This window comes from Perognathus longimembris, chromosome 13, assembly GCF_023159225.1.
Source record: "Perognathus longimembris pacificus isolate PPM17 chromosome 13, ASM2315922v1, whole genome shotgun sequence".
Taxonomy (NCBI): Eukaryota; Metazoa; Chordata; class Mammalia; order Rodentia; family Heteromyidae; genus Perognathus; species Perognathus longimembris.
In genome coordinates this window covers 36,745,421-36,770,013 of record NC_063173.1, presented here as the reverse complement: position 1 = coordinate 36,770,013, position 24,593 = coordinate 36,745,421, and the positions used below count along the sequence as shown (strand labels likewise).

At 40.4% G+C, this 24,593-nt stretch overlaps 2 protein-coding genes across 3 annotated transcripts in view; both read right to left on the bottom strand.

Moving 5' to 3' along the window:
- The window catches only part of Kiaa1549l (KIAA1549 like), a 250,946-nt gene that overhangs the window by 159,633 nt on the left and 66,720 nt on the right, over window positions 1-24,593 (bottom strand). The gene's annotated exons all lie outside the window — the stretch shown is intronic.
- On the bottom strand, window positions 23,388-23,741 carry LOC125361881 (10 kDa heat shock protein, mitochondrial-like). The gene has a single exon (XM_048360490.1). The coding sequence runs from the start codon at window positions 23,739-23,741 to the stop codon at window positions 23,388-23,390; it is 354 nt and encodes a 117-aa protein (XP_048216447.1).

The window sequence follows — 24,593 nt, the reverse complement described above, 5'->3', positions numbered from 1 at the left end:
CCAGAGATTATACTTTTATGTATACCTCAGAGACAAAAGAAAGCATCTACATAAATACTTGCCTGCCAGTGTTCATGGTAACATTATTTGTAATAGTAAAAATGGTGGAACTGAATCAACTATCCATCAACTGAGGAATGGGCAAATTAAGTAAAGCATAACCATACAATGGAATATTACTCAGTCACAAAAAGGAAATGATGTTTTGTAATAGGTTGCAACATGGATGGACCCTAACAGCAGCAATATTCTAAGTGAAAAGCCAGTTGGATCCAAATCCAGGAGGACTGAAAGTATGTTGGTATATTGCCTAGAGATAAGAAAGTGGGCTAGAAATTGTGGTTGCTAATGGCTGCAATTTATTGGGAGGGGTGATGAAAAGGCCCCAAAAATTGATGGTGACTATAGCCTTGTGACTATTCTAGACATCATTGAATATACAAATTAAATGGGTGAATTGTACTGCATGTGAATCATATAAAGCTATTCTAAATAAACACACACAATTAATATGAGCCTCCCTTCACCTTCTTAAGATGCTTGGAGCCAAATTTAACTTAATTTAGGAAAATCAGTTATCAGGCTTGTTTTCTTTCAAGCCCAGCCTTTTGGAACGAGTCCCTGCTTGTTAAATATGACAAGTTTTCAGTGGAGACTAGGTAGTGCTCCCAGTCTTTGTTCTGCCTTTGCTTGGTCCTGAAAGTCCTACCTTTTATCCTTCCTTCGGTTTTTCCCTTTGAAAATTAGTTTAATTTCCTATCAGAATGTGACCAGCTTTTGCTCCTATCTTCTCTCCCAACAATTCTGCTAAAAAGGCACACCTTGATTCAATTTCCAGCCCGAAGGCCATGCTCTTAACAACAGGAGAAAAGGTTTGAGAACCACATGCTCTCTCTCTCTTTCTCTTTTATGCCAATCTGTCAGAAATCCTTCTCTTTTCCATCAATGCTGCTTTCATTTCAGAGATTCAAATTCAACTTTTAAATTTCCCACTGATTTCCCATTCCTGGCACTTCCTGCCATTTCCCTTTGGCTCAGCCACGTGGAAGGCCAGCTTGTCATCTGCATAGCACAGGCCTCCTGCCCACAATTGCCTGACTCTTTGGGTTGAGCTTCATTCCTCCCTTTGCCAGCCTCTCTCCCCCTTGGATGTGTCCCCAGTCCCGTCCTCAACATGCCATTTGTGCTTCTGGCTTTTCTTCCTAGCCTCGGCCAATCACAGATGAAGAAAGGCCAGGTGGTGACTCCCAGGTGGTCTGCCTGCCACCTGAATGCCCTCTGGCCTCTCCTCAGAGTCTCCCCCCCCCCCCCCCCCCCCGTCAGCCCAAGTACAGCTAGAAAGGCTCCTGCCCCTGTACCCCGCTCCCCGCCCCCCAGCCTGGCCTGGTGCCAGTTGGAAACTCCACCCAAGGCTTCTGCTTCTTTACCCAAACAAAGGCAAAGAGAGAAAAGACCTCACAAAGAGAACAATCAGAGGCTATGCAGATTTAGAAATATCCTCTTCCTGCCTTCATTTGCCTTCAATACCAATGACTACTATCCTAGGCTAACCAAGTAATCTTTGGGGCAACATGCCCATGTCTCATTTTCCCTGTTGATGATGAATGTAGTTATAATGGTCCTAGGACTTGTGAGAAACAAGTGAGATTGTCTGAGTGAAGAGCTTGGGACTGCATGCTTTCTCAGAGCAAAAACTTCATCCATTGTTCCTTTCATGAAAGACAAGAGGAGAATCAGATGGGAAGAATGCCATTTCCATCTGTGGCCAGTTTTTTAAAAGTACAACTGCAGAGGCCCCTCCCTCCTTGCTGGAGCCTTACGCAGGCGGAGCCCTGAGCACTGCAAATCTGTGCCACGTGTCTCTAACCACCCTGCGACGCCTGACAACCTTTCTTTGTTCCTCCCCTCAATTGATTCAGGACAATCTATTGTTCCCCCCAAGTCAAAACTGCAAGACACAGCTTTGCTGAAACCTTTGCCCATTCTGGGGACTGCTAAGCCAGCCCTGCCAGTCAGACTGAAACAAAACTTGCCTCTCCAAAACCAGTTAGCAATGCTGCAGAACTTCAGGTGGTGGTGTCCTTGATACCCTGTGAGTTTAAGGTCAGGGAAATCTGCAGGCCACGGAAGACAATGATGTCAATGTTGCTGAGGTTTCCTCCCCCCACCTCCCAAGACTTCCTACTGGAGGGAAGTGAATCTTAGAGAAAAATGCAAGCCCTACCTTTTATGAGATGAACCAATACCCCTCAGGACTAGAACTTTCTGTTCAGTTGCAGCCCATCTATTTTTTTTTTTTATCTTTAGTTCTCAGGTCTTCACACTGCACACTATTTGAAGAGAGCAGGGACCCTGGGTTCCTTGGTTCTGTGAACTTGGACAAAACTGAAATATGTGTCTGGAGTGGGCATGGGTTGTACATGCATTTACACAGAAGCGCCTTCTGTGGGGTGGGTGTTATGCTAGGCCACAAATAGACATCAGAAGGGGCTCATAACTCTGCAGGTGGAGGAGGGGGCTCAGAACTGACAACCTCAGAAGTCTGGATGCACTCAGACATTCATTACAGGACACAAGACCACCTCATCCGGCCCCAAAATGATGCCTCAAAGAGACTCGAACAGACACACAAAGAGGGGGGATGCCTGTTCTCCTAAGGCCCACTCTGTTGCCGATTATTCACCAAAGGGCCTTTCTAGAAACTTCATATTAAGCATCTTTACATCTTGAAATTTATTATGTTCCATCCCAATGGGCAGAAGGTCAGAAAGGACATTTCTGTGAGTCATACCTCAGTGAATTCCTACATCTTGTTAAATGTATGGTCACTCTTTCTTAAGTGTCAGGCAGCCTGGCTCTCCTACCCAGTGTGTGTGAAGGAAGGGGAGGGAGGCATTCTACTCAGGTGGTTTCATGTCTTTCCCTCTGGAGAAAGTGTTGGCTTATCTTCCTCAGCTACCATAGCTCTGATATTCCTAAGCCATAATCTTCTTGCCTAAATCCTGAAGGGGAGAGAGCAGGTGAGGTATTGCATCTTGTATTAAAACTTTAGTCTGGGCCAGGAGCTTATAAGTCACACTTATAATCTTTGCTACTCAGGAGACTAAGATCTGAGGATCATGGTTCAAAGCCAACAGAGATAGAAAAGTCTGTGAGATTCTTGTCTCCAATTAACCACCAAAAAAGTCAAAAATAAAGCTCAAGTGGTAGAATGCTAGCCTTGAGTTAAAAAAAAGAAAAAGAAAACTCAAGGACAGCACCTAAGATCCAAGTTCAAGCCCCAGAACCAGCACAAAAATTAAATCAATCAATCAATCAATCAATCAATCAATAGCTTCAAGTCTAGGGTCCCAGTCAAGAGCATGAGGTCCTGAGTTCAAGCCCCCACTCCAAATGAAAGATGACTGATCATATGGAGTCCAAATTTTATTCTTATCCCTCCACCACCTCATCTACCTGTTCTTGCTCCCTGAACTTGACCCTTGACTTATAAACTTGAAATTTTCTCTAGTTCACTGTCTTTCTTGACTTTCACAGTGAGTTATGGAAGTCTTCCCCATGAGCTCCCCCATCCCATTCATTCATCAAAATGCCTTACTCCATAATCAGCAGGACCCTTGTCTCACTAGCCACATGCACCTGGTTGACAAGTAAACTTGTCTTTAAACCAAACTGCAGATTGCCATTTCCTTTAAAGTAGCCAGCTTGGAGGCTTCCCAGGCTTTAACAGATAACACAGGAGATCGATACCATAGGTCTTTCCACAAGGATAGGCACAGCTGGTGAGGTTTTGAAGGATACAGACGTGCCCAGGGCCCATTCCAGATTTTGTAAATCACAATGGAGGTGGGAAGGGGGCAGGGAAATGTGTGAGTTTTTTTCTAAGTACCTTTGGCAATTCTCAATATGCATCCGTGTTTAAAATTAGCAAATTGAGGATAAATTGAATACATATGTATGTGTATGTATGTATGTTTGTTTGTTTGTTCACCAGTGCTAATTCCTTGAGCCAGGCTAAGTACAAAAGTCTTCAATATGTATCTGTATTGTAGTAGCCACCAGAACAAGAAAAGGCCAGACAGTCCAAGACTCTCTGGGGAGAAGATGAGGTGAGGAATTAAGTGTTTGTGGTATACACTACCCTGAACAACTCTGCTTAGCAGGTCCCAGTAAGAGAGTGAGAAGGTAAGAGGTGCCCTCCTGCTGCTCATTGCTTTCAATGTTCACAGCTAAACAGCAGCAACCCAAACCACCTCACACTCAGAGGTTTTAGCACCACATTCTCAGGGGTACATGCCCTGCCAGGTTTCTAATCCCCTTGACTACTCTCCAAAAATGTTTAAAAAGAACAGCCCTGAATAATCAACACCAACAAGAACAACCATAACAAAGTCTATAGCACCAAATAATTAGAATTTCTCCATGCTTCTCACTCTGCTACGTTTTTGAAGGTGACAGGCTTAAGGCCTGGCAGCTGCTGGTCCAAAATAAGCTGGGTGCCTATTTGATTTCAGCCATTTCCAATGGAAGGTATTTATTGAGCACTTCCTGTCTGCTAGTTTCTATACAATAAACTTTATTTGGGCTATTTTACTTAATTGCCCAGTCCATCCCCAAAGCAGATATTATCATTAGCTTCTTCTTTACAAATGAGGAAGTTGGGAGTCCAGGGAGAGTAACAACCTTCTCCAAGCCACAGTGTCAATGTCAAGATAGAGTCCCACCCAGACTTGAGTCTAACGTGGGTTCTGTGTCATGAATCTCACATGTGGCAGGTATGGTGCAGGATGTGGACAGTCAGCCTTGACTCTCCACCCCTAATTTGCTCACAGGAGAGAGCAATGGACAGAGAACAGGTGTATGATTAAAATATGCAACTGAATGTGATCAATGTGCATAATAAAGACATAAGCTCTTGAGTTACAGAAGTGGAACTACAGAACTGGGCAAAGTCAGTCCAACTCAAGATAAACCTAAGTCTTCCCAAGCCAAGGGACAACAGCATCAGGACTTCCATGAGTTTGTAGGATTCAACTAGTGGAGACTGGGTAGGTGGAAAGGGCATATGGTAGAGCAAAACTGCTCACTTCATGGTGGACAGGAAGTGGAGAGAGGATAACCAGAAGAGGGGTCAAGGCCAACATACATCATTCAAAGGCATGTTCCTAGCAACTCACTTCCTCCAACTAGACCCCACTTTCTAGCCTGTCTAAATCTTGAATCCATCCATAGACTAAACCCTTGACCAGGCCAGAGCCATGGTGATCTAATTATTTCTGGTAACATTGACACACACACACACACACACACACACACACACACACACACACACACACACACACTAATGTCCTGGGCACCTCTCAATTCAATCAAGTTGACAAGCAAGATTAACTATCACAGAACTCTTCCAAGTAAAGCAGTGAAAAGATAAATCTTAATTTTAAAATACATAAAGGGACTAGAAGGTAACTCAGTAGCAGAGCATGTGCTTACAATTTACAAGGCCTTGGTTTCATCCCTAGCATCAAAAATAAATAACATTACCAGGAAAATCAAATAGACACTTCTCCAAAAAGATAAAGAAATAAGCAACAAGTAACAAACAGTACAAGAAATGTATCCAATGCCTAACATATGAAACTGTAACCTCTCTGTACATCAGTTTGATAATAAAAATTTGAAAAAAAATAAAATTATATTAAAAAAAAAAGAAATAAGCAACAAGTACATGAAAGGACAATCAATATCATTAGCTATTAGGGATATGCAAATTAAAACCACAACAAGATATATCATTTCACACCTGCAGAAATGGAGAAAATTGACAACAAAAATGTTGAAGAGGTTATAAAAAAATTAGAACCTTCATACATTGATGGTGAAATTGTAAAATGGTAAAGTACTTTGAAAAAGGTTTTGGTACTTCCTCAACTGGTCAGATTCAGAGTTATTACATAATTGAGCAATTTCATTCCTGGGTACATACCTAAGAGAATTAAAAGCATATGTTCACACACAACCTGTTTATGAATGCTCATAGAAACATTATTCACATAGGCCCAAACTGGAAAAGCCCAAGTATCTATCACCTAATGAGTAGAAACACATTATGTTTATAATGTGTTATGTCCATATGATAGAATAGTATTCAGCAATAAAAAGAAAGAAAGTACTTATACTTTCTAAAATATAGGTGGAAACATATATAAAGGCTACATAGCTAGATACCAATGGCTTATGCCTGTAATCCTAGCTACTCAGGAGGCTGAGATCTGATTATTGTGGTTCAAAGCCAGCCCAGGCAGAAAAGGCTATGAGGCTCTTATCTCCAAAAGAGGCTCTGTGGATCAAGTGGTAGAGCATTAGCCTTAGCACTAAGAGGCTCAGGGACAGTGCCCAGGTCCTGAGTTCAAGCCCTTGGACTTGCAAAAAAAAAAAAAGTCACATATACATATATCTAAAAAAAAAAGACACAAGTATTAAATAGGGACTGTTGGGTGGGGGGGGATGAGCAGGAATTAGGGAATATGAAAAAAGGTGAGGATGAATATGATCAAAGTATTTCATATTTACGTATATGAAAATAGAATGAAGAAACCCATAAAATGTGTTTTAAAAGATGGGAGAAGGATAACAAGAGTAATTGAGGGAATGAATTTGAAGCAAGTATATTATATGCATATTTTATGTGTGCATGAAAAATCACAATGAAATCCCTTTGTACTAATTAATAATACTATTTGTACTATTAATAGACACATATTAGATGATTCCATATATAGTGATGTCCAGAATACACAAACCCACAGAAAAGAAGGTAGATTAACAAAATTTACTTTGGGACTTATGAAGATACTATAATAGTTAGACAACTCGGTTAGTATACTAAAAGCCATTGCATTGTATACCATAAGCAGGTGTATTTAAAGATACTCAAGTGATAGCTAAAGAAAAACAAAAACAAAAAACCCTCACCCATCCTGAAGAAAACAAAATCTCTCTTTAAACCACTTCTGCCTAGAGCCCACAGTCCACATCGCATTATTTCTTTCTCCTCCAGCACTTTTTCTACCTTCCTGAGGACATTAACATTAAAAAAAAAAAAAACTATTTGTTGAGGTTCCTACAACATTTGAAAAAACTAAAGAAAATACTCACTATCTTCCTTCCACCCAGAACTAGAGAGCAATAAAATATACTTACAGAAATTACAATGGCTCAGAAGCCAGACTTATGATTATGGAAAGCCATATTTTAGCCGAGAAGGGTTCATTACAATATATATTTTTAAGCAGTGTTGTGAATGCTAATCAACACTCTACAAAATTTAATCTTCTCACTGCATACATGATGTTTTCTACCCACATTTTATAAATAACCGACACTACTCATGGGTACATAAGAGAGGATGCTTGAACAAGAAGAGACATAGGATCTGAACACTAGAAGATAGGTTCACAATTGATACAGCCTCATTCCAGACAACGACCCAACCGTGGTAGATCTGATCCACAGGTGAGTCCTGAGCTCTGGGATGATGCAGGGATAGCCTAACAGATGCCACATCCTCAAATGACCCTGTGACTTTGTAACAGTGAAGTTCCTCATAATTACAATGAATTAAAATGAATCTCTTGATGAAAAATATTTTTCAAAATCTTGTAGCACCCTGTAAGATCACTGGCACTCCCCACTCTCCCTAGAGCATCAACTGCAACGTGGGAACGTTGGTGCCATGGAAACAAGAGACAGGAGGACAACATGAAGATGGAGACCCTTGTAAGATTTCCAAACATGCTAAAATCATCAGTTCTTCTTGGAGAGAAGGGATGGAATCAGTGCCAATCGATCTGTTTCAGAATCCAAATCACTTTGTTCAAACCTACTATAGCCCCACTGGGCAAAGAAAGCTTTGGCACTTAAAAAATGATTAAAAACTCCCTGCTATTTATAATGATGGGGAAATGTCACTGAAAATTAAATGTTTTGTCAGTGGAAAAATGTGGCTGTCTGGAAAAGACTAAAGCTACACGCAGTGAATTAATGACAGTGAAGCTTCAAATGATGTCCTACTCTGAACAGCTCCAAAAACAAGGAATTCTTTTTTTTTAGTTTGTTTGTTTTTTAAGTGCCAGTACAGAACCTTGAACTCAGGGCTTTGATTCACTTTGTTTACCCAAGGCTCATGTTCTACCTCTTAAGTTATACCTCTTCTTCCAGCTTTTTGCTGGTTAATTGGAGATAAGAGTCTCATGGACTTTCCTTCCCTGGGATGGCTTCAAACCTTGATCCTGAGATCTCAGCCTCTTGATTAGCTGGGATTATAGGTGGAAGCCACCAGTACCCAACTTTCTTGTTTTGTTTTAACTGAAGTTTTCTACCTACTGGTTAACCAGAATTCCAAGAGGAAGTGAGACACACAAGCAGGGCTTCCCAGTGTTACACGTGCCACTGTATTATCTTTTTCCTGAATTCTCAAACTAAAGTCATCATATCTCACCCACAGCAGACTTTCTTTAAAGCTGATCAAGAAGCTTGGCACCAGGGGTTCTCACCTACTTGGCAGGCTAAGGTATGAGGTTTATGATTCTAAGCCAGCCAGGATAGACAAATAAATACATAAGATTTTCCTCTCCAATTAAGCAGCAAAAAGACAGAAGTGGAGGTATGGCCCAGTTGACAAAGCACCAACCTTGAGCAAAACAAGTCAAATGAATGTGTGAGGCCTTGAATTTAATCTCTAGTAGCAGCACCACACACACATCAAAATGTTGACTTAGAAATAGAAAATGGAATCCACTATATTTCCCCAACTGAAAAAGCAACAAAGATCCAACACAAATGGAAATACTGTTATTGAGGTAGGATGGTGGGGATTCAGCCAAGAGTCTAAATAGTCAAGGAAACACAGGCAAACTACTCTGCTGCTATCCAAGACACTTCACTCAGGGCCTGACTAACTTTTTTTTCTTCCATGTGGAACTTCTACACAGATCATGCAAATCTAGTAAGCTGCCAGAGTCCTCCCATTTAGCCCCTCCCATTGGTATAATCCAGCATGGACCACACTTAGTCCTTCTTCAGACTCTAAGTCAACACTCCCTTCGGTCCATTGTCACCATCTCTGCCACACAGGCTTTTCTACCGAGGTATTTCAGCTTCTTCATTAGCGTAGTGTTCTTGTGTTTTATTTCCTCCTCATTAATCACCACACGGTTTATTATAGAACAAGATACTGACATCCTTATCCCAATAAATTCTAGACTGCCTTTCCCACCCCTCTCCTCCTCCTCCAACTACTGATGTTTCTCCAAGTTTTTAGCTACTACTCTTGCCTGGTTTTGCTTTTTATGGATACGTCAACAAACATAGCCATGAAAGAACAGAAGAAGTCAACCATCTCTTAATGCACATAGGCACAAAAGCACAGCTTCTGTTTGGTTCTCATCGGCATATGAATTTATGGTCTGTTCACTCAATAATGTTGATTAAGCTACTTCTATGTGCCAGTCAAGTGCCAGCTGCTGAGTCATCAGTGCAGAACAAGGTCAAGGCCCTGCCTGCCCATAAGGCACTTTAGGCTAACAAAGGAGACAGGTAAGACTCTGGTAGGCTGCAAAACTGTACAAATGCCCCCTACTGGGTGACACATGCCGGGGAGTGGGGCACCCAGTAGGGGCATCTAGGACCATGGAATTCTTCCAATAGGAAGTAACAGTAGCAGACAAGAAGGTCAAGTAGGACTTGCAGGGGTGGCAGGGAGAACATGTCACACGAAGGACTGGCACTTGGAAATACATGGCATGTTCTTTGACTTCTTAGATTGTCAAGGAGTTTGGCCAAGCTCTATTAAAGACTGAAGGGCAGGGGAAGATCCAGGTCTAAGAAAACTAAGTTGAATCCTGACAGCATCACAGAAATTCCATAGAGCAGAACCAAGCACTTGAGGGTAAGAAAGATCTAGGGTGATCAAGATGTTTAGACTTTATCTTTAGTGTCATCTGAGAATTTTAAGCAGCAAAGTGGTTAGAGCAGATGTGTATCTGGAAAATTCACTCTGACTGCACTATAGAGAAAGTCACTCAAAGAAAAAATGCAGCCCCTTCCCCCCCCACAATTCTGTGGTCATTGCTGCTATGGCACATCGCTGCTTCCTTTGTCTGCATCTTTCTTCAGGATATGAGAGAACATTCAAAGCCATACTCATCTTTGTATCTTCAGGGCCCAGCACTGCTCCTGACACTTAGACAATTAATAAAATTTTGCTGACTGATTGAGTGATTGAGTGTCCAAGTGAACAGAAGGAAGGATGCATGAACAAATGACAGAGAACAGGCTTCCGGGAAGCATTCATGGGAAGGCTATGGGCTGTGGAACCAGATTGGACTTCATAGACCCAGCACTGACTGACAGTGCTATATCAAACATGCTTATCTAACCATGTTCAGATTATTTTTTATTAGAAAAGGGAAGATAATAATACTTGAGCATAGAATTACCATAAGGATCAAGTGAGATGGTGTGTGTCAACTGTCAAGCAAGGGCATGGCACACGGTAAGCACTAAGCAATTATGTCTCTGCTCCTTTCCATTTATTTGCCTCCCTCCATAGGGCACTGGCTTAGAGATTCAGAAATACAGCATAGGGAGATAAAAATGATCAAGTAGAGATTGTAGAACTTTACTGGAGGCAAAGTAAAAGAATAAGGTGTTTTTGTTTTTGCAGGTCCTGGGGCTTGAAACTCAGCACCTGGATACTGTCCCTGAGCTTCTTTGTGCTCAAGCTAGTAGTCTACTACTTTGAACCACTGAACCCCTGCCCCCACTGGCTTACAACTGTGTTCCTCAGATCTCAGCCTCCTGAGTAGCTAGGATTACAGACAAAGGCCACTGATACCTTGCAAGATTTTTAATTCCTCATTAATAACTGGAAAATCTTCATTCTAACAGCTATGGAGCCACTAAGTAGCAGAAGTGTAAAATACTTATTTAGAGAACAAAGAAGTCAAAGAGTCCCCTTAGAAAGGGACTCTTAGAGAGTAATACAAAATAATACAAAATCCATTTGCTAGTGGATCATACCTGTCATTCTAGCTATTTAACAGGAGGCTGAGATCTGAAGGCTGTGGTTCAAAGCGAGCTTGGGCAAAAACATTCCTGAGGCCTAGTACTAGGAAAAAATATAAATGGATAGGCAGGCAGGCAGACAGACAGACAGACAGACAGATATATAGTTAGACATATATACATACGTACATACATACATACATACATACATACATATATTGCAAAACAGTTTCTTAATCATGCCCATCTGAATAGGAAGAGGTTCCAATCCTCTGGAATCTAAAAAAAAAAGAAGAAAGAAAGAAAGAAAGAAAGAAAGAAAGAAAGAAAGAAAGAAAGAAAGAAAGAAAGAGCCAGAAAACATCCTTAATTACAACTAAGTCAGTTTTTCAGTGTTGACCCTGGGATTAGCCTGAAAACATGCTCAATGGAGCTTTTCTTTTTTCCATGCTACAAGGACCGGCGCCTGGGCGGTCTCTGTACCAGAGGCTGGTTTGGGGTCATTTTATTCTCTGCTACTCTCAGTGGTTTCAACTGGTGGTGATTATTATTCCTACCTCTTAAACATCATCCATTTTTTCAGCCATTCATTTACATTGGCATTCAAAAGACAAATGAAACAAAGCAAATAAAATTGAGATAAAAGGGGGAAATGGTTGACAGGAGTCGAGCAGATATGTCAGCAATGAGGATGACTATGGTTCCTGCAACTGAAGGTGAAGCAGATGGTAATGACATTTCATGATAGTCACATGCCAAGTGACATATATATTTTTGAGGGAAGTGTCAGATTTTAATGAATGTGAGACATAATTAAGAATGGAAAAACCTGCCAATTAAACCACAATTATTTTTTAAATGATAAAAAGGTACAGCTGAGAATCACAGAAACCTGGTTTCCATTTCACACATAAGAAAACTGAAAGATGAAGTTTCCTGACGTTCATTGGTTAGTGAGTGGAAGAATTCAATTTTGAACCCAGAGTCACTGAATATACTGTCTTTCTGGCATTTGTGACAAAGACAGCAATGGGTTGATGCCAAAGGTTCTGATTATTTAGTTAAAAAAAAAAGTAGCTTTTTAGGAAAGCAAAAACTTTTCTTAACATAAAACCCAAGAGAAAAAAAATTTCTTACAGATATAACACTAATGATATATTGCAGATGAATTTGTTGTAGAAGGCTAATTATAAACACAGACTAATGAAGACAATTTTCCGTGACTAAGATCACATAGGTATAAGAATCTCATCTTACAGTCTACTATGACACATAAATCAAACTAATCATATCCCAAGTAGAAGAAAATATGCTCCTTAAATTATTCTCTCTAAATATCATTTATTTCCATTTGAACAGTTTTATTCACCAGCTCAAGATACTCTGTAGTGAAGAACTCTCCTGATTAATAAATTCTACCAATCCAGCCTTCTTTTTACAAATTAGGAATTGGCTAGACACTAAATGATTCAGATACTCCTTGGTACCAAACACAGACTTTCTCTTCCAGAGTCTCTGTGGTTCTGGCTCCAAAATGGGAAAAGCTCAGCCACCATGAACCAGCAAAAAGGAAACAGGCGTTCTTCAGCATGGCTCCAGAGGAATCCTATCATGCTGGTCCATAGTGCTTAAGTCCTAAAACTAGCTGGATGATTGGGTGATTGTACACAGGCTGATGTGTGTCTCTATGTTGCCTCAGTTCTACATCTGCAAAATGAGAAGCATAAAGATATCTACCTCCCAGGGATGCTATGAAACCATAGTGAGGCAATTCACATCAAAGACCTAGTGCTTCTAGCACATGGTGAGCTGATTTAATAATCTGGATACGTTTTCCCCCCTTATCCCAGATAATTAATTTAGCACTAGTAACACTCAGGCCCTTTGAGAGAAAAGACTGCACAGGTGTGAGCCATTCTGCTTCGCAGGAAGTCGAGTGAAATGCCTGGGACAGCAACCACCGGGTTACAGAAAACACCTACAAGATCCCAGAGAGGCTGGATGCTTGCTTTGAGAGAGACAGTCTCATATTCGCAAAGAACCAAATTCTAGAGTCCCACAATTGCTCACGTCTCGGCTCAGCACTCATCTGCCACATCACCCTGTGCAAACTGGTTAACCTCTGCACTGTCTATAAAATAAGGGTGAAGCCACCTACCAGGCATGGGAGGGCACTGAGGATGACCTGCACAAAGTGCCTGCTGTACTACTGATGCTCATTAGCCTAAGGTCCTATTTAAATATTTATCTTCCTCTTTAGTAAATTGTCTTAATACTCAGGGTTTTTTTTTTCATTTCTGGTAATGAAAAAAACAACTCTATTTCTTACAAAAACAGAAATAGTGCTGATTATTCTTCAGACACAGAGAATTATATCTATAAATCAACCCCCCAATTAAATTGTGATGCTATTTTGGCCCATTTATAAGTACCTCTGCAGAGCAATTTCACTGCAAGAAATGCAGATAGTTAAGGGGAGGAAGTGTCCCATAGTCCAACGATTCAGAAATAACCATGCACAGCTTCACTGCCTTACCTCCCAGAATGCTTTTCTCTGCATGAAAACATACATATCCATTTTAACAATTCCCCAAAGACCAAGAACACCAGTTCCCATGTCTGCACCAAATTTTGTGAAACAACAAAATATAAATGACTAAGACAGATTCTTTTTTTGTAATTTATTTATTAATTAAACAAAATTTTTTTGACAAGGTGTTGTGCAAAAGGGTACAGTTACATAGTAGGGCAGTGTGTACATTTCTTGTGATATCTTACACCCTGTTTTTCTTTCCCTTCCCTAGGTCAGGTAGACATATATACAATACACAATGTACCAAGAACATATACAGTAGCCACGTGGCCTACGCCAAAGAAAATTTGCCTAGGGCTTTAAATGTACTGTCGATATTAGACAATAGGTCGACAGTAGTCTTATATGAACGTACATACATAGCTTTTGGGCTATTGTATTCCACTGAGAGGTCAATTTTTGACCTTTATATGTTGAGTAGTTGTTTGGTTTTAGTTACATAATGTTGGGTCGCTGACCCAATCCTGTGGGAAATACCATTTGACAAGCAGTTTTTGGTTTCACAGACCTGGTCTCTACTGTAAGACAGATTCTTGCTTATGTATTTATTTAACAGAAGAATATAAACAGGGAAATAACTAACATAATATCCCAAGGCAATAGCCTCTCCAATATACATAAATCTCCCATGACCAACATAATGTAATAATTATCAGGAAGACAAATACTGACATATTCACAGGTATATGTGATAGCCTATCAAATTCAGCAGACATACACATATTCAAAAAAGCGAGGGATGACATTGAATATATCAGCATATATATCTATATGATATGTTATATATATATATTATACTACATATAATATATGTGTGTATACATACATATTACTTTAACCAGTCAATAGCTTTGATACACATAGGACCCATTAACTCTTCACATGGAACACAACATGTGAGTCCTGCCATTTGGAATTTTGTCTACCCTTGCTCCCCATCCTCACAGCAGTGAGAATCATTTCTTGAGCTCCTCAAAAGCAGGTACATGTATGCTTACCTCCATTGTTTCCCCACCTCTTTTCCATCTCCTGCTCCCACCTCTCCCATCGAGTTGTTACTGTTGACAAAAATATTCTACTTCCACTCCATTGGAGCAACGTCCTTCCCAAGGCCAGCAAGCCCGTAGTACTGTTTGATGCCTTCTTGGACAAGTCAGCCCCATACAATGCATCCATAGTGAGTAAGCACTCATACATTTTAGTCACTTTCTTTGAATGGACCCAAACTTGCCGTAAATACAAAGGATTGTGAGACGTATAAAAGATACATCATGGCCAGGTGCTGGTGACTCACACCTGTAATCCTTGCTACTTGGAAGGCTGAGACCTGAGGATAGTGGTTCAAAGCAGGAAAGTCTGTGAGACTCATCTCCAATTATGCACCAGAAAACTGGAAGCCTTTGAGTCAAAGTAGTAGAGTGCTAAACTTGAGCAAAAATGCTCAAGGATAGCGCCCAGGCCCTGAGTTCAAACCCCGACCAAATTAAAAAAGATACATTGTGAATTGCTAATGGGAACAAGAAATAAAGATAAAAACTGATGGGAAGGAGACTATCTCCATAAGCTAAGCAAGAAAAAAGGCTGATGGATGGCACAGGTGGCAGCCATGAATCAGATTAGTTTTCAATTTCCTCCAGGACACTGGTGTTTTAACTTCTTGCTCCTTTGATGGTGACAAACAAGAAATAACATATTATGCTGCTTATACACTGTGGTCGCTGAGCATGATAGGACAGGACTTGTGGGAGACCATGCACAAAGAGGTAGCCACAGGCAATGTGACATTAGGTGGCAGATCTGTCAAGTAGAGGCTCCAAATGTGTAATCATTTCCAAAGTAGTTGACACCAACCACACTTAAGAAAGCCCTTACACTGATACTTCCTCTCCCCAAACACATCCATGAAGACAAAAAACAGACATCTGAAGAGGTTGGTTCACAGTATTAGATCAAAATGAATGTAGGCTGACACCTTTCACCCGCTACAGCAAGGTCAAAGCCAGCTGATTCAGCCCAGATTGGGTAAAGCTCAGGATTGCCTTTTCTTTGATCAATTTTAGCTCCTGGAAAGTTGAAATACATTCTGCCTTAACGTCCATATGCCCACATTTATAAATATAGTCAATTTTTAAAGCCCATCTCATAGCAGCTGGCAATTGCAATCAAAATGGGTGGATTTATAAAATACAATAAAGAGGTTTTTGTCTTGTTTGCTGTTATTATTTTTTTCGTTTTGTTCTGTTTGTTCATTTATATGACTTTGGGAGGGCCAAAGGAGGCATAGAAATGGAGGGACAAAGAGTGAACAAATGCAGCAGTGGTACTCACTGAACACTATGTTGAAATTTTACTATACAACTTGTGGGTGGGAATGGAACAGGGGGAAAGCAAGGCAAAGGGTGACATTATCCAAAAACAAATGTACTCTTTACCTGACTTATGTAACTGTAACCCCTCTGTGTCTCACCTTTATGATAACAATTAAAATTTAAAAGGATTATAAAACAGCAATGTAAGTAATAACCATGCTGTTCAAAAGCCTGACACACCTCATCTTGCTACTCCTACCATCCCAGCTGTCACTTTCAAGTGCCACATTTCCCAAATTCTTGGTCTTGGGATTTCAAGACGAACACTACTAATTGTATGCTTTCTTTCCATCTCCATGGAGCTTCTAGTGGGAGACAAAAGTATCAGCCCAGTGATTACCTGGAACTCTCATCCTGACCACCAAAGTATGAGAACCCCTGTCATGTGATCAGGACACCATTGCAAGGAAGACCTGCACATCTATGTAGGGGCCACCTGTCCTTTTTGCCTTCTTAGAGCTTTCTTGCAGTTGCCTCTTCCCTGAGTGTTATTGTTCCTATAGTCAGAGACAACCATCCATCCTCCAACCAGTAGAAATTCTCAAGTCCAGCTCTCTGCAGGCATCTAAGATAGAGCCTTGACCCCAGCTCCCACAGGGAACCCTCATTTCCCTACCCCTAGCCAGTCCCACCTCACCAATATCACAGCTTCCTGTAATTACAGGTTTCACTAAAAGTGCATTTGATTCTTGGATTCCTTCCAGATTAACTCTAGGTTAACATATAGAGTTATCTTCTACACCCTATAACCTGAAGCCACTCAATCACTACAATTAATATTTACCTTCTGTCTCACTCCTAACATTTGCAGAACCTGGGCAAGAGTACAAGTAGCAGCCAGCCCACATGTCATAATCATAAATACTGAGATGATGATAACCTCTCAAGTTATGGAAGTTATGGAACACAAGTTATGGATAACTTTACCTTACCTTGATATTGATTCCTTCATAGTGACCTGAAAGTCAAGCTTCTAATACAGAAGTCTCACTCTGGCTCTTGGCCCTAGCCCTCTATTAGCCCTATCTTCTTTTCTCACCTCAAGATTTGCCTAATACCAGTCTCCCAATAATGGATATTGAGTGCTTTATATGTCCTTCTATTCAACTTATTCAGACAGCCACTTGATTGTCCTTTGGGCCTAACCATGTAAACACTGGTGGTGTAGTCTGCTCTTAGGAGGAGAGCCTGAGGTCTATGAGAACCAAGGAAATAGATATGGAGAGGGAATGGCATGATACTCAGAGCCTCATGGAGGTTCTAGACTAGAGAAGGAGGGGCATGGCTTCTGGGTAGGCCTGGTCCATTGGCCTTATATATCATCTCTAATCATAGAAACATAGAGACCAATCAAGGCCAAATGCCCTTATGCCCAAGTCTAAGGATGATATCATTCACCTTTGTAGGCACAACTGGTTCTTTCAAAAACATACATCAGAAGACATCACCACCCCAGGAACTCTTCTCTGACAATTTAACACACACACACACACACACACACACACACACACACACACACATCCAATAGGCTCGCAATTGTTTGTTAAATGAATGTTGCAGACATACTCAGGTGAACATGACCTGTACTTTATACTGAGCCTCTTCTCCAAATACAGACTTAGATCTTTATAGCAGTGGTTATGTTGAGCTATAATACCATGAACTCCTAGATGTGGGAAGTGGGGTTCACATCTGAGAAGGTTATGAATTAGACCATCACTGGCTGAGAAGTACAGAAGCTCTGATAACAGGATGTTAAAGGTCACACCTGTAATCCTAGTCAAGAGCCTGAGATCTGAGGATTGAAGCTCCAAACCGGCCCTGGCAGGAAATTCCATGAGACTCTTATCTCCAGTAAAACACCAAAAAGCCAGAAGTAGAGCTTTGGCTCAAGTGGTAGAGCATTAGCCTTAAGCAAAAGAAGCTCAGGGACAGCACCTAGGTTCTGAGTTCAAGCCCCAGAACTAGCAAAATAAAACAACTTAAAAACAAACAAACAAACAAACAAACAAATAAATAAATAAATAAATAAGATCACTTCTATGGCCTTGGAGTTGACATTCCAGAGAAAAACCAAATAATAGATACCAAAACCCATATATATATATATATATATATATATATATATATACACACACACATACATATATATGTATATATATACGTATAGATAGACAGACAGACAGATAGATAGATAGATAGATAGATAGATAGATAGATAGATAGATAGATAGATAGATACAATTCCTCCAAGACTTACTAAGAAACTGAGTTTCTAATTTTGCCATCTTGAGCCCATGAGCTTCCTCCAGGCTATATTGGAGAGGGGATAGAATTCATTGAGTGGTCAAAGATACCCCTACAGAGAGAATTACAACCACCAGTGTGCTTGCTCTTCTACATACCCATCTCCCTCCCTTGGAAGAGGAGATTGAAGAGTTCTTCTCACTTTGAAAAATAAGAGGCCTCAGTGACTGACCCAAAGAGCCCTTAAAATACCTTACAACCAGATGGCAACTGTGTATGAGTCAACTTCAAAGGGCCTGATTTCTAACTACAATAGCCCATATGAATATTCTTGACCCTTGATCCTTGATCCTTGACCTTCCTCTCCCAAGTCCCACCAACACCCTCCCTACAGCAGCTAAGGGAAAGATGAGGGGAGCAAGGAGTGGAAATGAAGTCCAAGTGTCCAGTCCCAAGTCAAGGAAAGCCAAAACTGGGGTTGGGAGTTGTTTGGTTTGGTTTTGGGTTTTTTGCCAGTTCTGGGGCTTGAACTTGAGGCCTGAGCACAGACCCTGGCTTCTTTTTGCTCAAGGTTGGCACTCTACCACTTGAGCCACAGTGCCACTTCCGGCTTTTTCTGTGTATGTGGTGCTGAGGAATCGAACCCAGGGCTTCATGTATACGAGACGAGCACTTTACCACTAAGCCATATTCCCAGCCGGGGAGTTGTTTTAAATTAGATGGATGCACTAAACCAGAATTTAATATTATATTGAACTAACATTTGTAACAGAATAGCTAGAAAAGTTAAAGGACTGGGAAGAAAGGACATAGGAAAGAGCAAAGCAGGCTCCTACATGCACCCTACCAAGTTCAGCTTGTTCAATAAAGCAATTATATTCTCATTAACTCACATGTATAAAATACCCAGGCAGCTAGAGAGACACAGAGCATTGTCCCTCACCTCTGACATAGCATCAGCTGCCCTTGGGGGAAAAATAAATTAGATCATCAATTTGAGTTTTGTTAAGATTGAGAGAGTCATGTTGTACCCTGCTTAAATTATAAGTCACTCATTAAACCAACTTGAGTTTCTTGTGTCTTCATTTTCAATCCATATTCATCATGGAGACAGTCAGTCAACTAAAGAGGAGTGCCCTTAGTCTAGTCCAGTAATTGAATATCTTTATATCCCCCATAATTCACTGATCTTCCACCTTTTCTAAGAGCTGACTTCTTTATCCTGACCAGCTTTCAGGCCAGGCCACTGGTAAACTGGGGAACATATTCTCCTCTAGTAATTTAAAACCTGATAGTGTTTCACCTGAATGTATGTGGAAGGCCTGGTTGAAAAATTTCCCCAATTCCTGCCAACATATATCTAGCAGAATGAGCCCTGAAAAATAGGTAGAGAAGTAAACCAATTGCTTGGCATGGAATTAACCAAGAGACTATGACCTCTGCAACTCTTCTAGAAACTTCTATACATTCAGAAGACCTACATTTCAAATAACTTTTCCGGCTACCCCTAAACTCTGAAAAAATATTATATTCAGGAAGCAAGTATCAAGACACAGGATTTTTCCATGATTCTAAGAGAACTACACCCAAATATTCAAATGCATTCAGCCAAACAACAAAAAACGAATACTGAAAGGCATATATTAATAATTGCTTTAAGCTTCACGTGTACTACTCTAGCCTACAGGAATCTTATCCCCTCTTGATTTTCTAGGGTAAGAAGTCCCAAAAAAATGTTCTGCAATGGTGAAACTATTATATCTGTACTGTCCAATATGGTAGTCATTAGTTACCAGTGGGTAGAGAGTACTTGAAAGAAAGATGGTCCAATTGAAGCTCTGAATTCTTTATTTCATATGAAGCTGTGGCTACCATTTTGGACAATATCCTTCAATATCATTTGTTGTGGTTGCAACTGAGAGATTTCTCAATTCTCAAGTGGATAATGGGTCCTGTAGCTAACCAAGCATGTTGGGCAAACCAAGGAGCAATCTCTAAACCTTTGCTTTGCCAAATGGCTTTCAAGGTTTGCTTTTTTTCTTCCACTGTAGTTCTCTTTTTGGCAAAAAAAATATTCTTTCTATGACAATGTCACTGCAGTGAACATTAGGATAGATGTCTTTCTAAAATAGTTTCAGGAAAAAATGCAATGCACCTAGGTACTTTCTTAAACAGCATCCACTGAGCATAATTTAATCTTTTCTGCAGGCCCCAGGGTCATTGTTGAGGAGAGCTATCAGGCTCAGGAGAAATACATCAATTACTATAATGCACCATAATACAATGAAGCCTTCAGGGTCATTGAGCTCAGTGGGACTATTTAGACCTACCCAAGGCACAGAGTTTTATAGCTTTCTGTCACATCTGTCGCCTCACTATTAATGTCAAGCCCTGTTACCATCAGAAAGTCTAAATTTTATTTATTACCTACCTTGGTTCAAAAAGTTAGTTGCTGATATCCATGGTAGCCTTTTTTCCTCCACTCTTAGTTTTTGCCTTTGATTTACTAGCACAGAAATGGTATAAGTTGAATTAGTTAGAGATGTTTATAAAATAAGAATCATTAGGGCATGAATGAGGATATAGTTATCAACAAACTTCAGGAGGGTTTGGGGCTTGGGGTTTGCAGTGCTGGGGGCTGACCCAGGCCCTGTACAGTTTTGGGCAGGAAGGCAAGCACTCTACCACTGAGCTACCTCCCCAGCCCAATAAATTTCCATTTTAATGCCAGAATCACTTGACTCTATTTCATCAGCTCAGAGCCTCCTCCACTAACTTCTCCATTCCAAGCTGAGAAGTTGTATAATAGCTGCAAGTAGATGGGTTTTAGTTTTCATCTGAAAGGGAAGTTATTCCTGCTCTGAATTGTCATTTAACTTCTTATGCAGGATGGCTTGCTTCCCCAAATAGAATATAGTCATTTTGGTAACTAATAAGTTAAAAATAGAGGGAAGCTGGGTGCTGGTGGTTCATGCCTTATAATCCTAGCTATTCAGGAGATTCAGATCTGAGGATAGTGGTTCAAAGCCAGCTCAGATAGTAAAGTCTGTGAGACTCTTATCTACAATAAACTACTCAAAAGTGGAGCTGTAGCTCAATTGTTAGAACACTAGCCTTGAGCATCAAAGTTCAGACCCTGAGTTCAAGCCCCAGGACCATAAAGACAGAGAGACAGAGAGAGAGAGAGAGAGAGAGAGAGAGAGAGAGAGAGAGAGAGAGAGAGAGAGAGAGAGACAGAGACAGAGACAGAGACAGAGACAGAGGGAGGGAGGGAGGGAGGGAGGGAGGAAGGGAGGGAGGAAGGAAGGAAGGAAGGAAGGAAGGAAGGAAGGAAGGAGAAACGAAGGGAATAATAGAGGCAATAGAGGGAGAAATTATACTATTGTGATTTGTATTCCTTATTTTGTCATTCACCTAGAAAAGAGCAGCTGGAGGTTGGATGAATTAATCATGTGTTTTATTTTTTACTTTATGTTTATATAATGCATGCATAATAAAAATTATTTCCAAAATTAAATATTACTCCAAACAGAAACTGTAGATACTCAACAATGATTAAGCATTAATATTCTTAGCTATTTTTAATCTGATTTGTTATAAATTCAAATTGAAACCTCATTCTCTTGGCCACATTCAATTATATTTGAAACATGATTAGATCCCTGTCATCCCCTGGCAATTCTTACTTTCTGAGCCCAGAAAAGTGACCCAGAGTGATTCTAGAACTTTTTGAACAAAATAGAACCCAAGAAGTGACATTCTAGAAGTGAACCGGTAATCAAGCGGCATCTTCCTGTCTCTGCAAGCACAAGGGAGCAATCACACCTCTGGATAGAGACAGCTTTCCTAGGTGTCCAGGGGTGGATAAGCTGACGGAGGCAGCTGCATCACACCAGAGCAGGCTCATATTTCAACCTACAATTAACTAGATGCCCCCTTTGAGTCTTTAATAATTATTAAGTAATTAATTTATATTCCCGATCATTCTTAGTCATCCCAAGATTTGGAGGAAGCAAAAGTAAAAAAACCCTGAATGGGAACATGTCTTTTGTGGTAGAGTGACTACAAGACCCAGAGTTCAAACATCAGTAATGGGGGTGGTAGGGTAGGAGAAGAAAGAAAGAACAAGAAACGAAAACATTTTCCAAAATATTTAGAGACCATCACCCTTACAGACCCCATGAGATATCAAGTCTTACAGACCCCATGAGATACCAAGTTGTCACAGTTCGGTCATTCATTGGCATTCTTTGTATCTGGATGGCTTCATCTATTCTGTGATACTTGGAAGGGTCAGCTTTAGCCTGAAAGTACAGTGTTCTCTCTCTATGTGAACCACTCAGGACATGGACTTCCCAGGAAATAATCAGATTCATCAAGTCTGGCTGAAAAGATTTCTCTTTCAACTTCAGTATGAAGGCCATGTCTGGGTCACCAGCAAGGGCAGCACAGGAGTACATGAGTAGAAAGGGAAGTACACACATGAGTTTCTACTCATGAAGAGATTACCCTGGGGCCTCGACCTACAATCTGCACCCACATACCCCAGTCTTCAGATCATAGCAAAACAGGAATCTCTAAGGTGGGTAAGGTGGGGTGACACACTGAGAAGGATGAGAGGGCTGAACAATGGGGCAGGTAGTAAAACCAGCTCATCACCAATCAATCACCACAGGACTTGAGTGTAGGAGATATTTCACAATGGAGATAGCTCTGATGGGTATCTTCTTTTCCTTCCCCTTTCTACCCTACTGTCACCTCTCAGATATGAGAAAGACAGGAAAATGAAGGCATTAACAATGTGAGAGATCTAGGTGAATGAAGATGAATTTTTTAATAGCCCATGGTATTTAGAGGCTTTTTGTGTTTGTTTGGGGTTATGTTGTGGTGGTAATTAATGGACAAAAGGACATCTTTTTTTCATTTACATGTTTTATTTGGAAATGTTTATACCAGAAGAGTGAAATTAAATTTTAGAGACAATGGAAATCATTAGTTTAGTTACCATCAGTTAGTTATAAAAGGGAGATACAGAAATTATTTACATGATGAACAATCTCAGAACTACTGTGGAATGGGAAGCTTCACATGATGCCATTTCAGTGATGTACTCACTCTACATATGTCCCAAGAATGTCACCATCCCTAAATAAGAAATAATCTTTGTCATCTAGAACTACTTTGGTGCCTCCATATTCTGGGAAACAAACATTATCACCCACATTCACACTAACTGGCTGAATCTCTTTATCCTTTCCTTTGGAGCTCAATCCCGGGACCACTACTGTGGCTTGCAATACTTTTCCTTGAGACCTTTCTGGAAGCATAATGCCTCTTTTAGTTACAGTTTCGGCTGCACTCCTTTCGACCAATGCTGGGTCAAACGGAGGAAGAAACCTAAATGCTTGCCCAGCTATGACTCTCACGGTCACTACTAGGACTGTGCTCAAAGGACAGGTTTTCATTATGATCTTTGATTCAGTGTAGCATAGCACAATTGGAAGAAAATTCTTTGGGGGTCATACAGACCTGGGGTCCAACTTCAATTTCTTCATCTGAAATGCCTGGCACTTAAAAGTCACTCAATAAATGAGAATTAATTGTTCTGGGACTCTAAGGGAAGCAGGAAGTGGCTGTTTGGAGATTGGCCCAAGAGAGAGGGGAAGTCCTTGATTTTGAGGATTTTTTTGTTGTTTTATTTTGTTTTTCAGATTGTGCAATTCAGTGCTCTATGTAGGGGTAAATTCTGAACAGCACCTCCATCTACTTCGGTTGGAACAGAGCTGACAGAGAAAAAGCATAAGGAGTTATTATAAGAAGACAATTTGTTTTCTGTCTTCTGGACAAAATCAGAATAACCCCTCATCTATAAAACAAATTAACCCAAAGTGGAGAGTGAGCAGAATTTAATGACATTTATGCATGATGATAATTTTGCCACAGTGTGTGCAATATATAAAAATAATGTAGGGGAAGAAATAGCCATACGTTAGAAACTTCAGCAAAATAACGTTTCTTTATGCATATATGACGCTTATAAATTTGTGTGTAGGTTAGCTGACCTCTTATAAATAGCTGGATTTAGACTCATAATATTTGATGCCATCCCTGAGGCAATAATTGTTTTCAATTCTAAAATCCACCTGTGTGTGACTCACTCACATCTGCTTTTCTAGGGTTATAGATTCCTTGAGGGAAATTCATGTTGCCTTCTTTTTTGACTCTTCAAAAGAATTGCACACAGAATATTTTAATAAAGACAGCTGCAAGCTGGGTAGTGGAGGCTCACGTCTGTAATTCTAGTGACTCAGGAGGCT

Coding starts and splice junctions, on each gene's coding strand:
- LOC125361881 (XM_048360490.1), bottom strand. CDS start 23,741: ATGAAAACCTGTCCTTTGAGCACAGTCCTAGTAGTGACCGTGAGAGTC.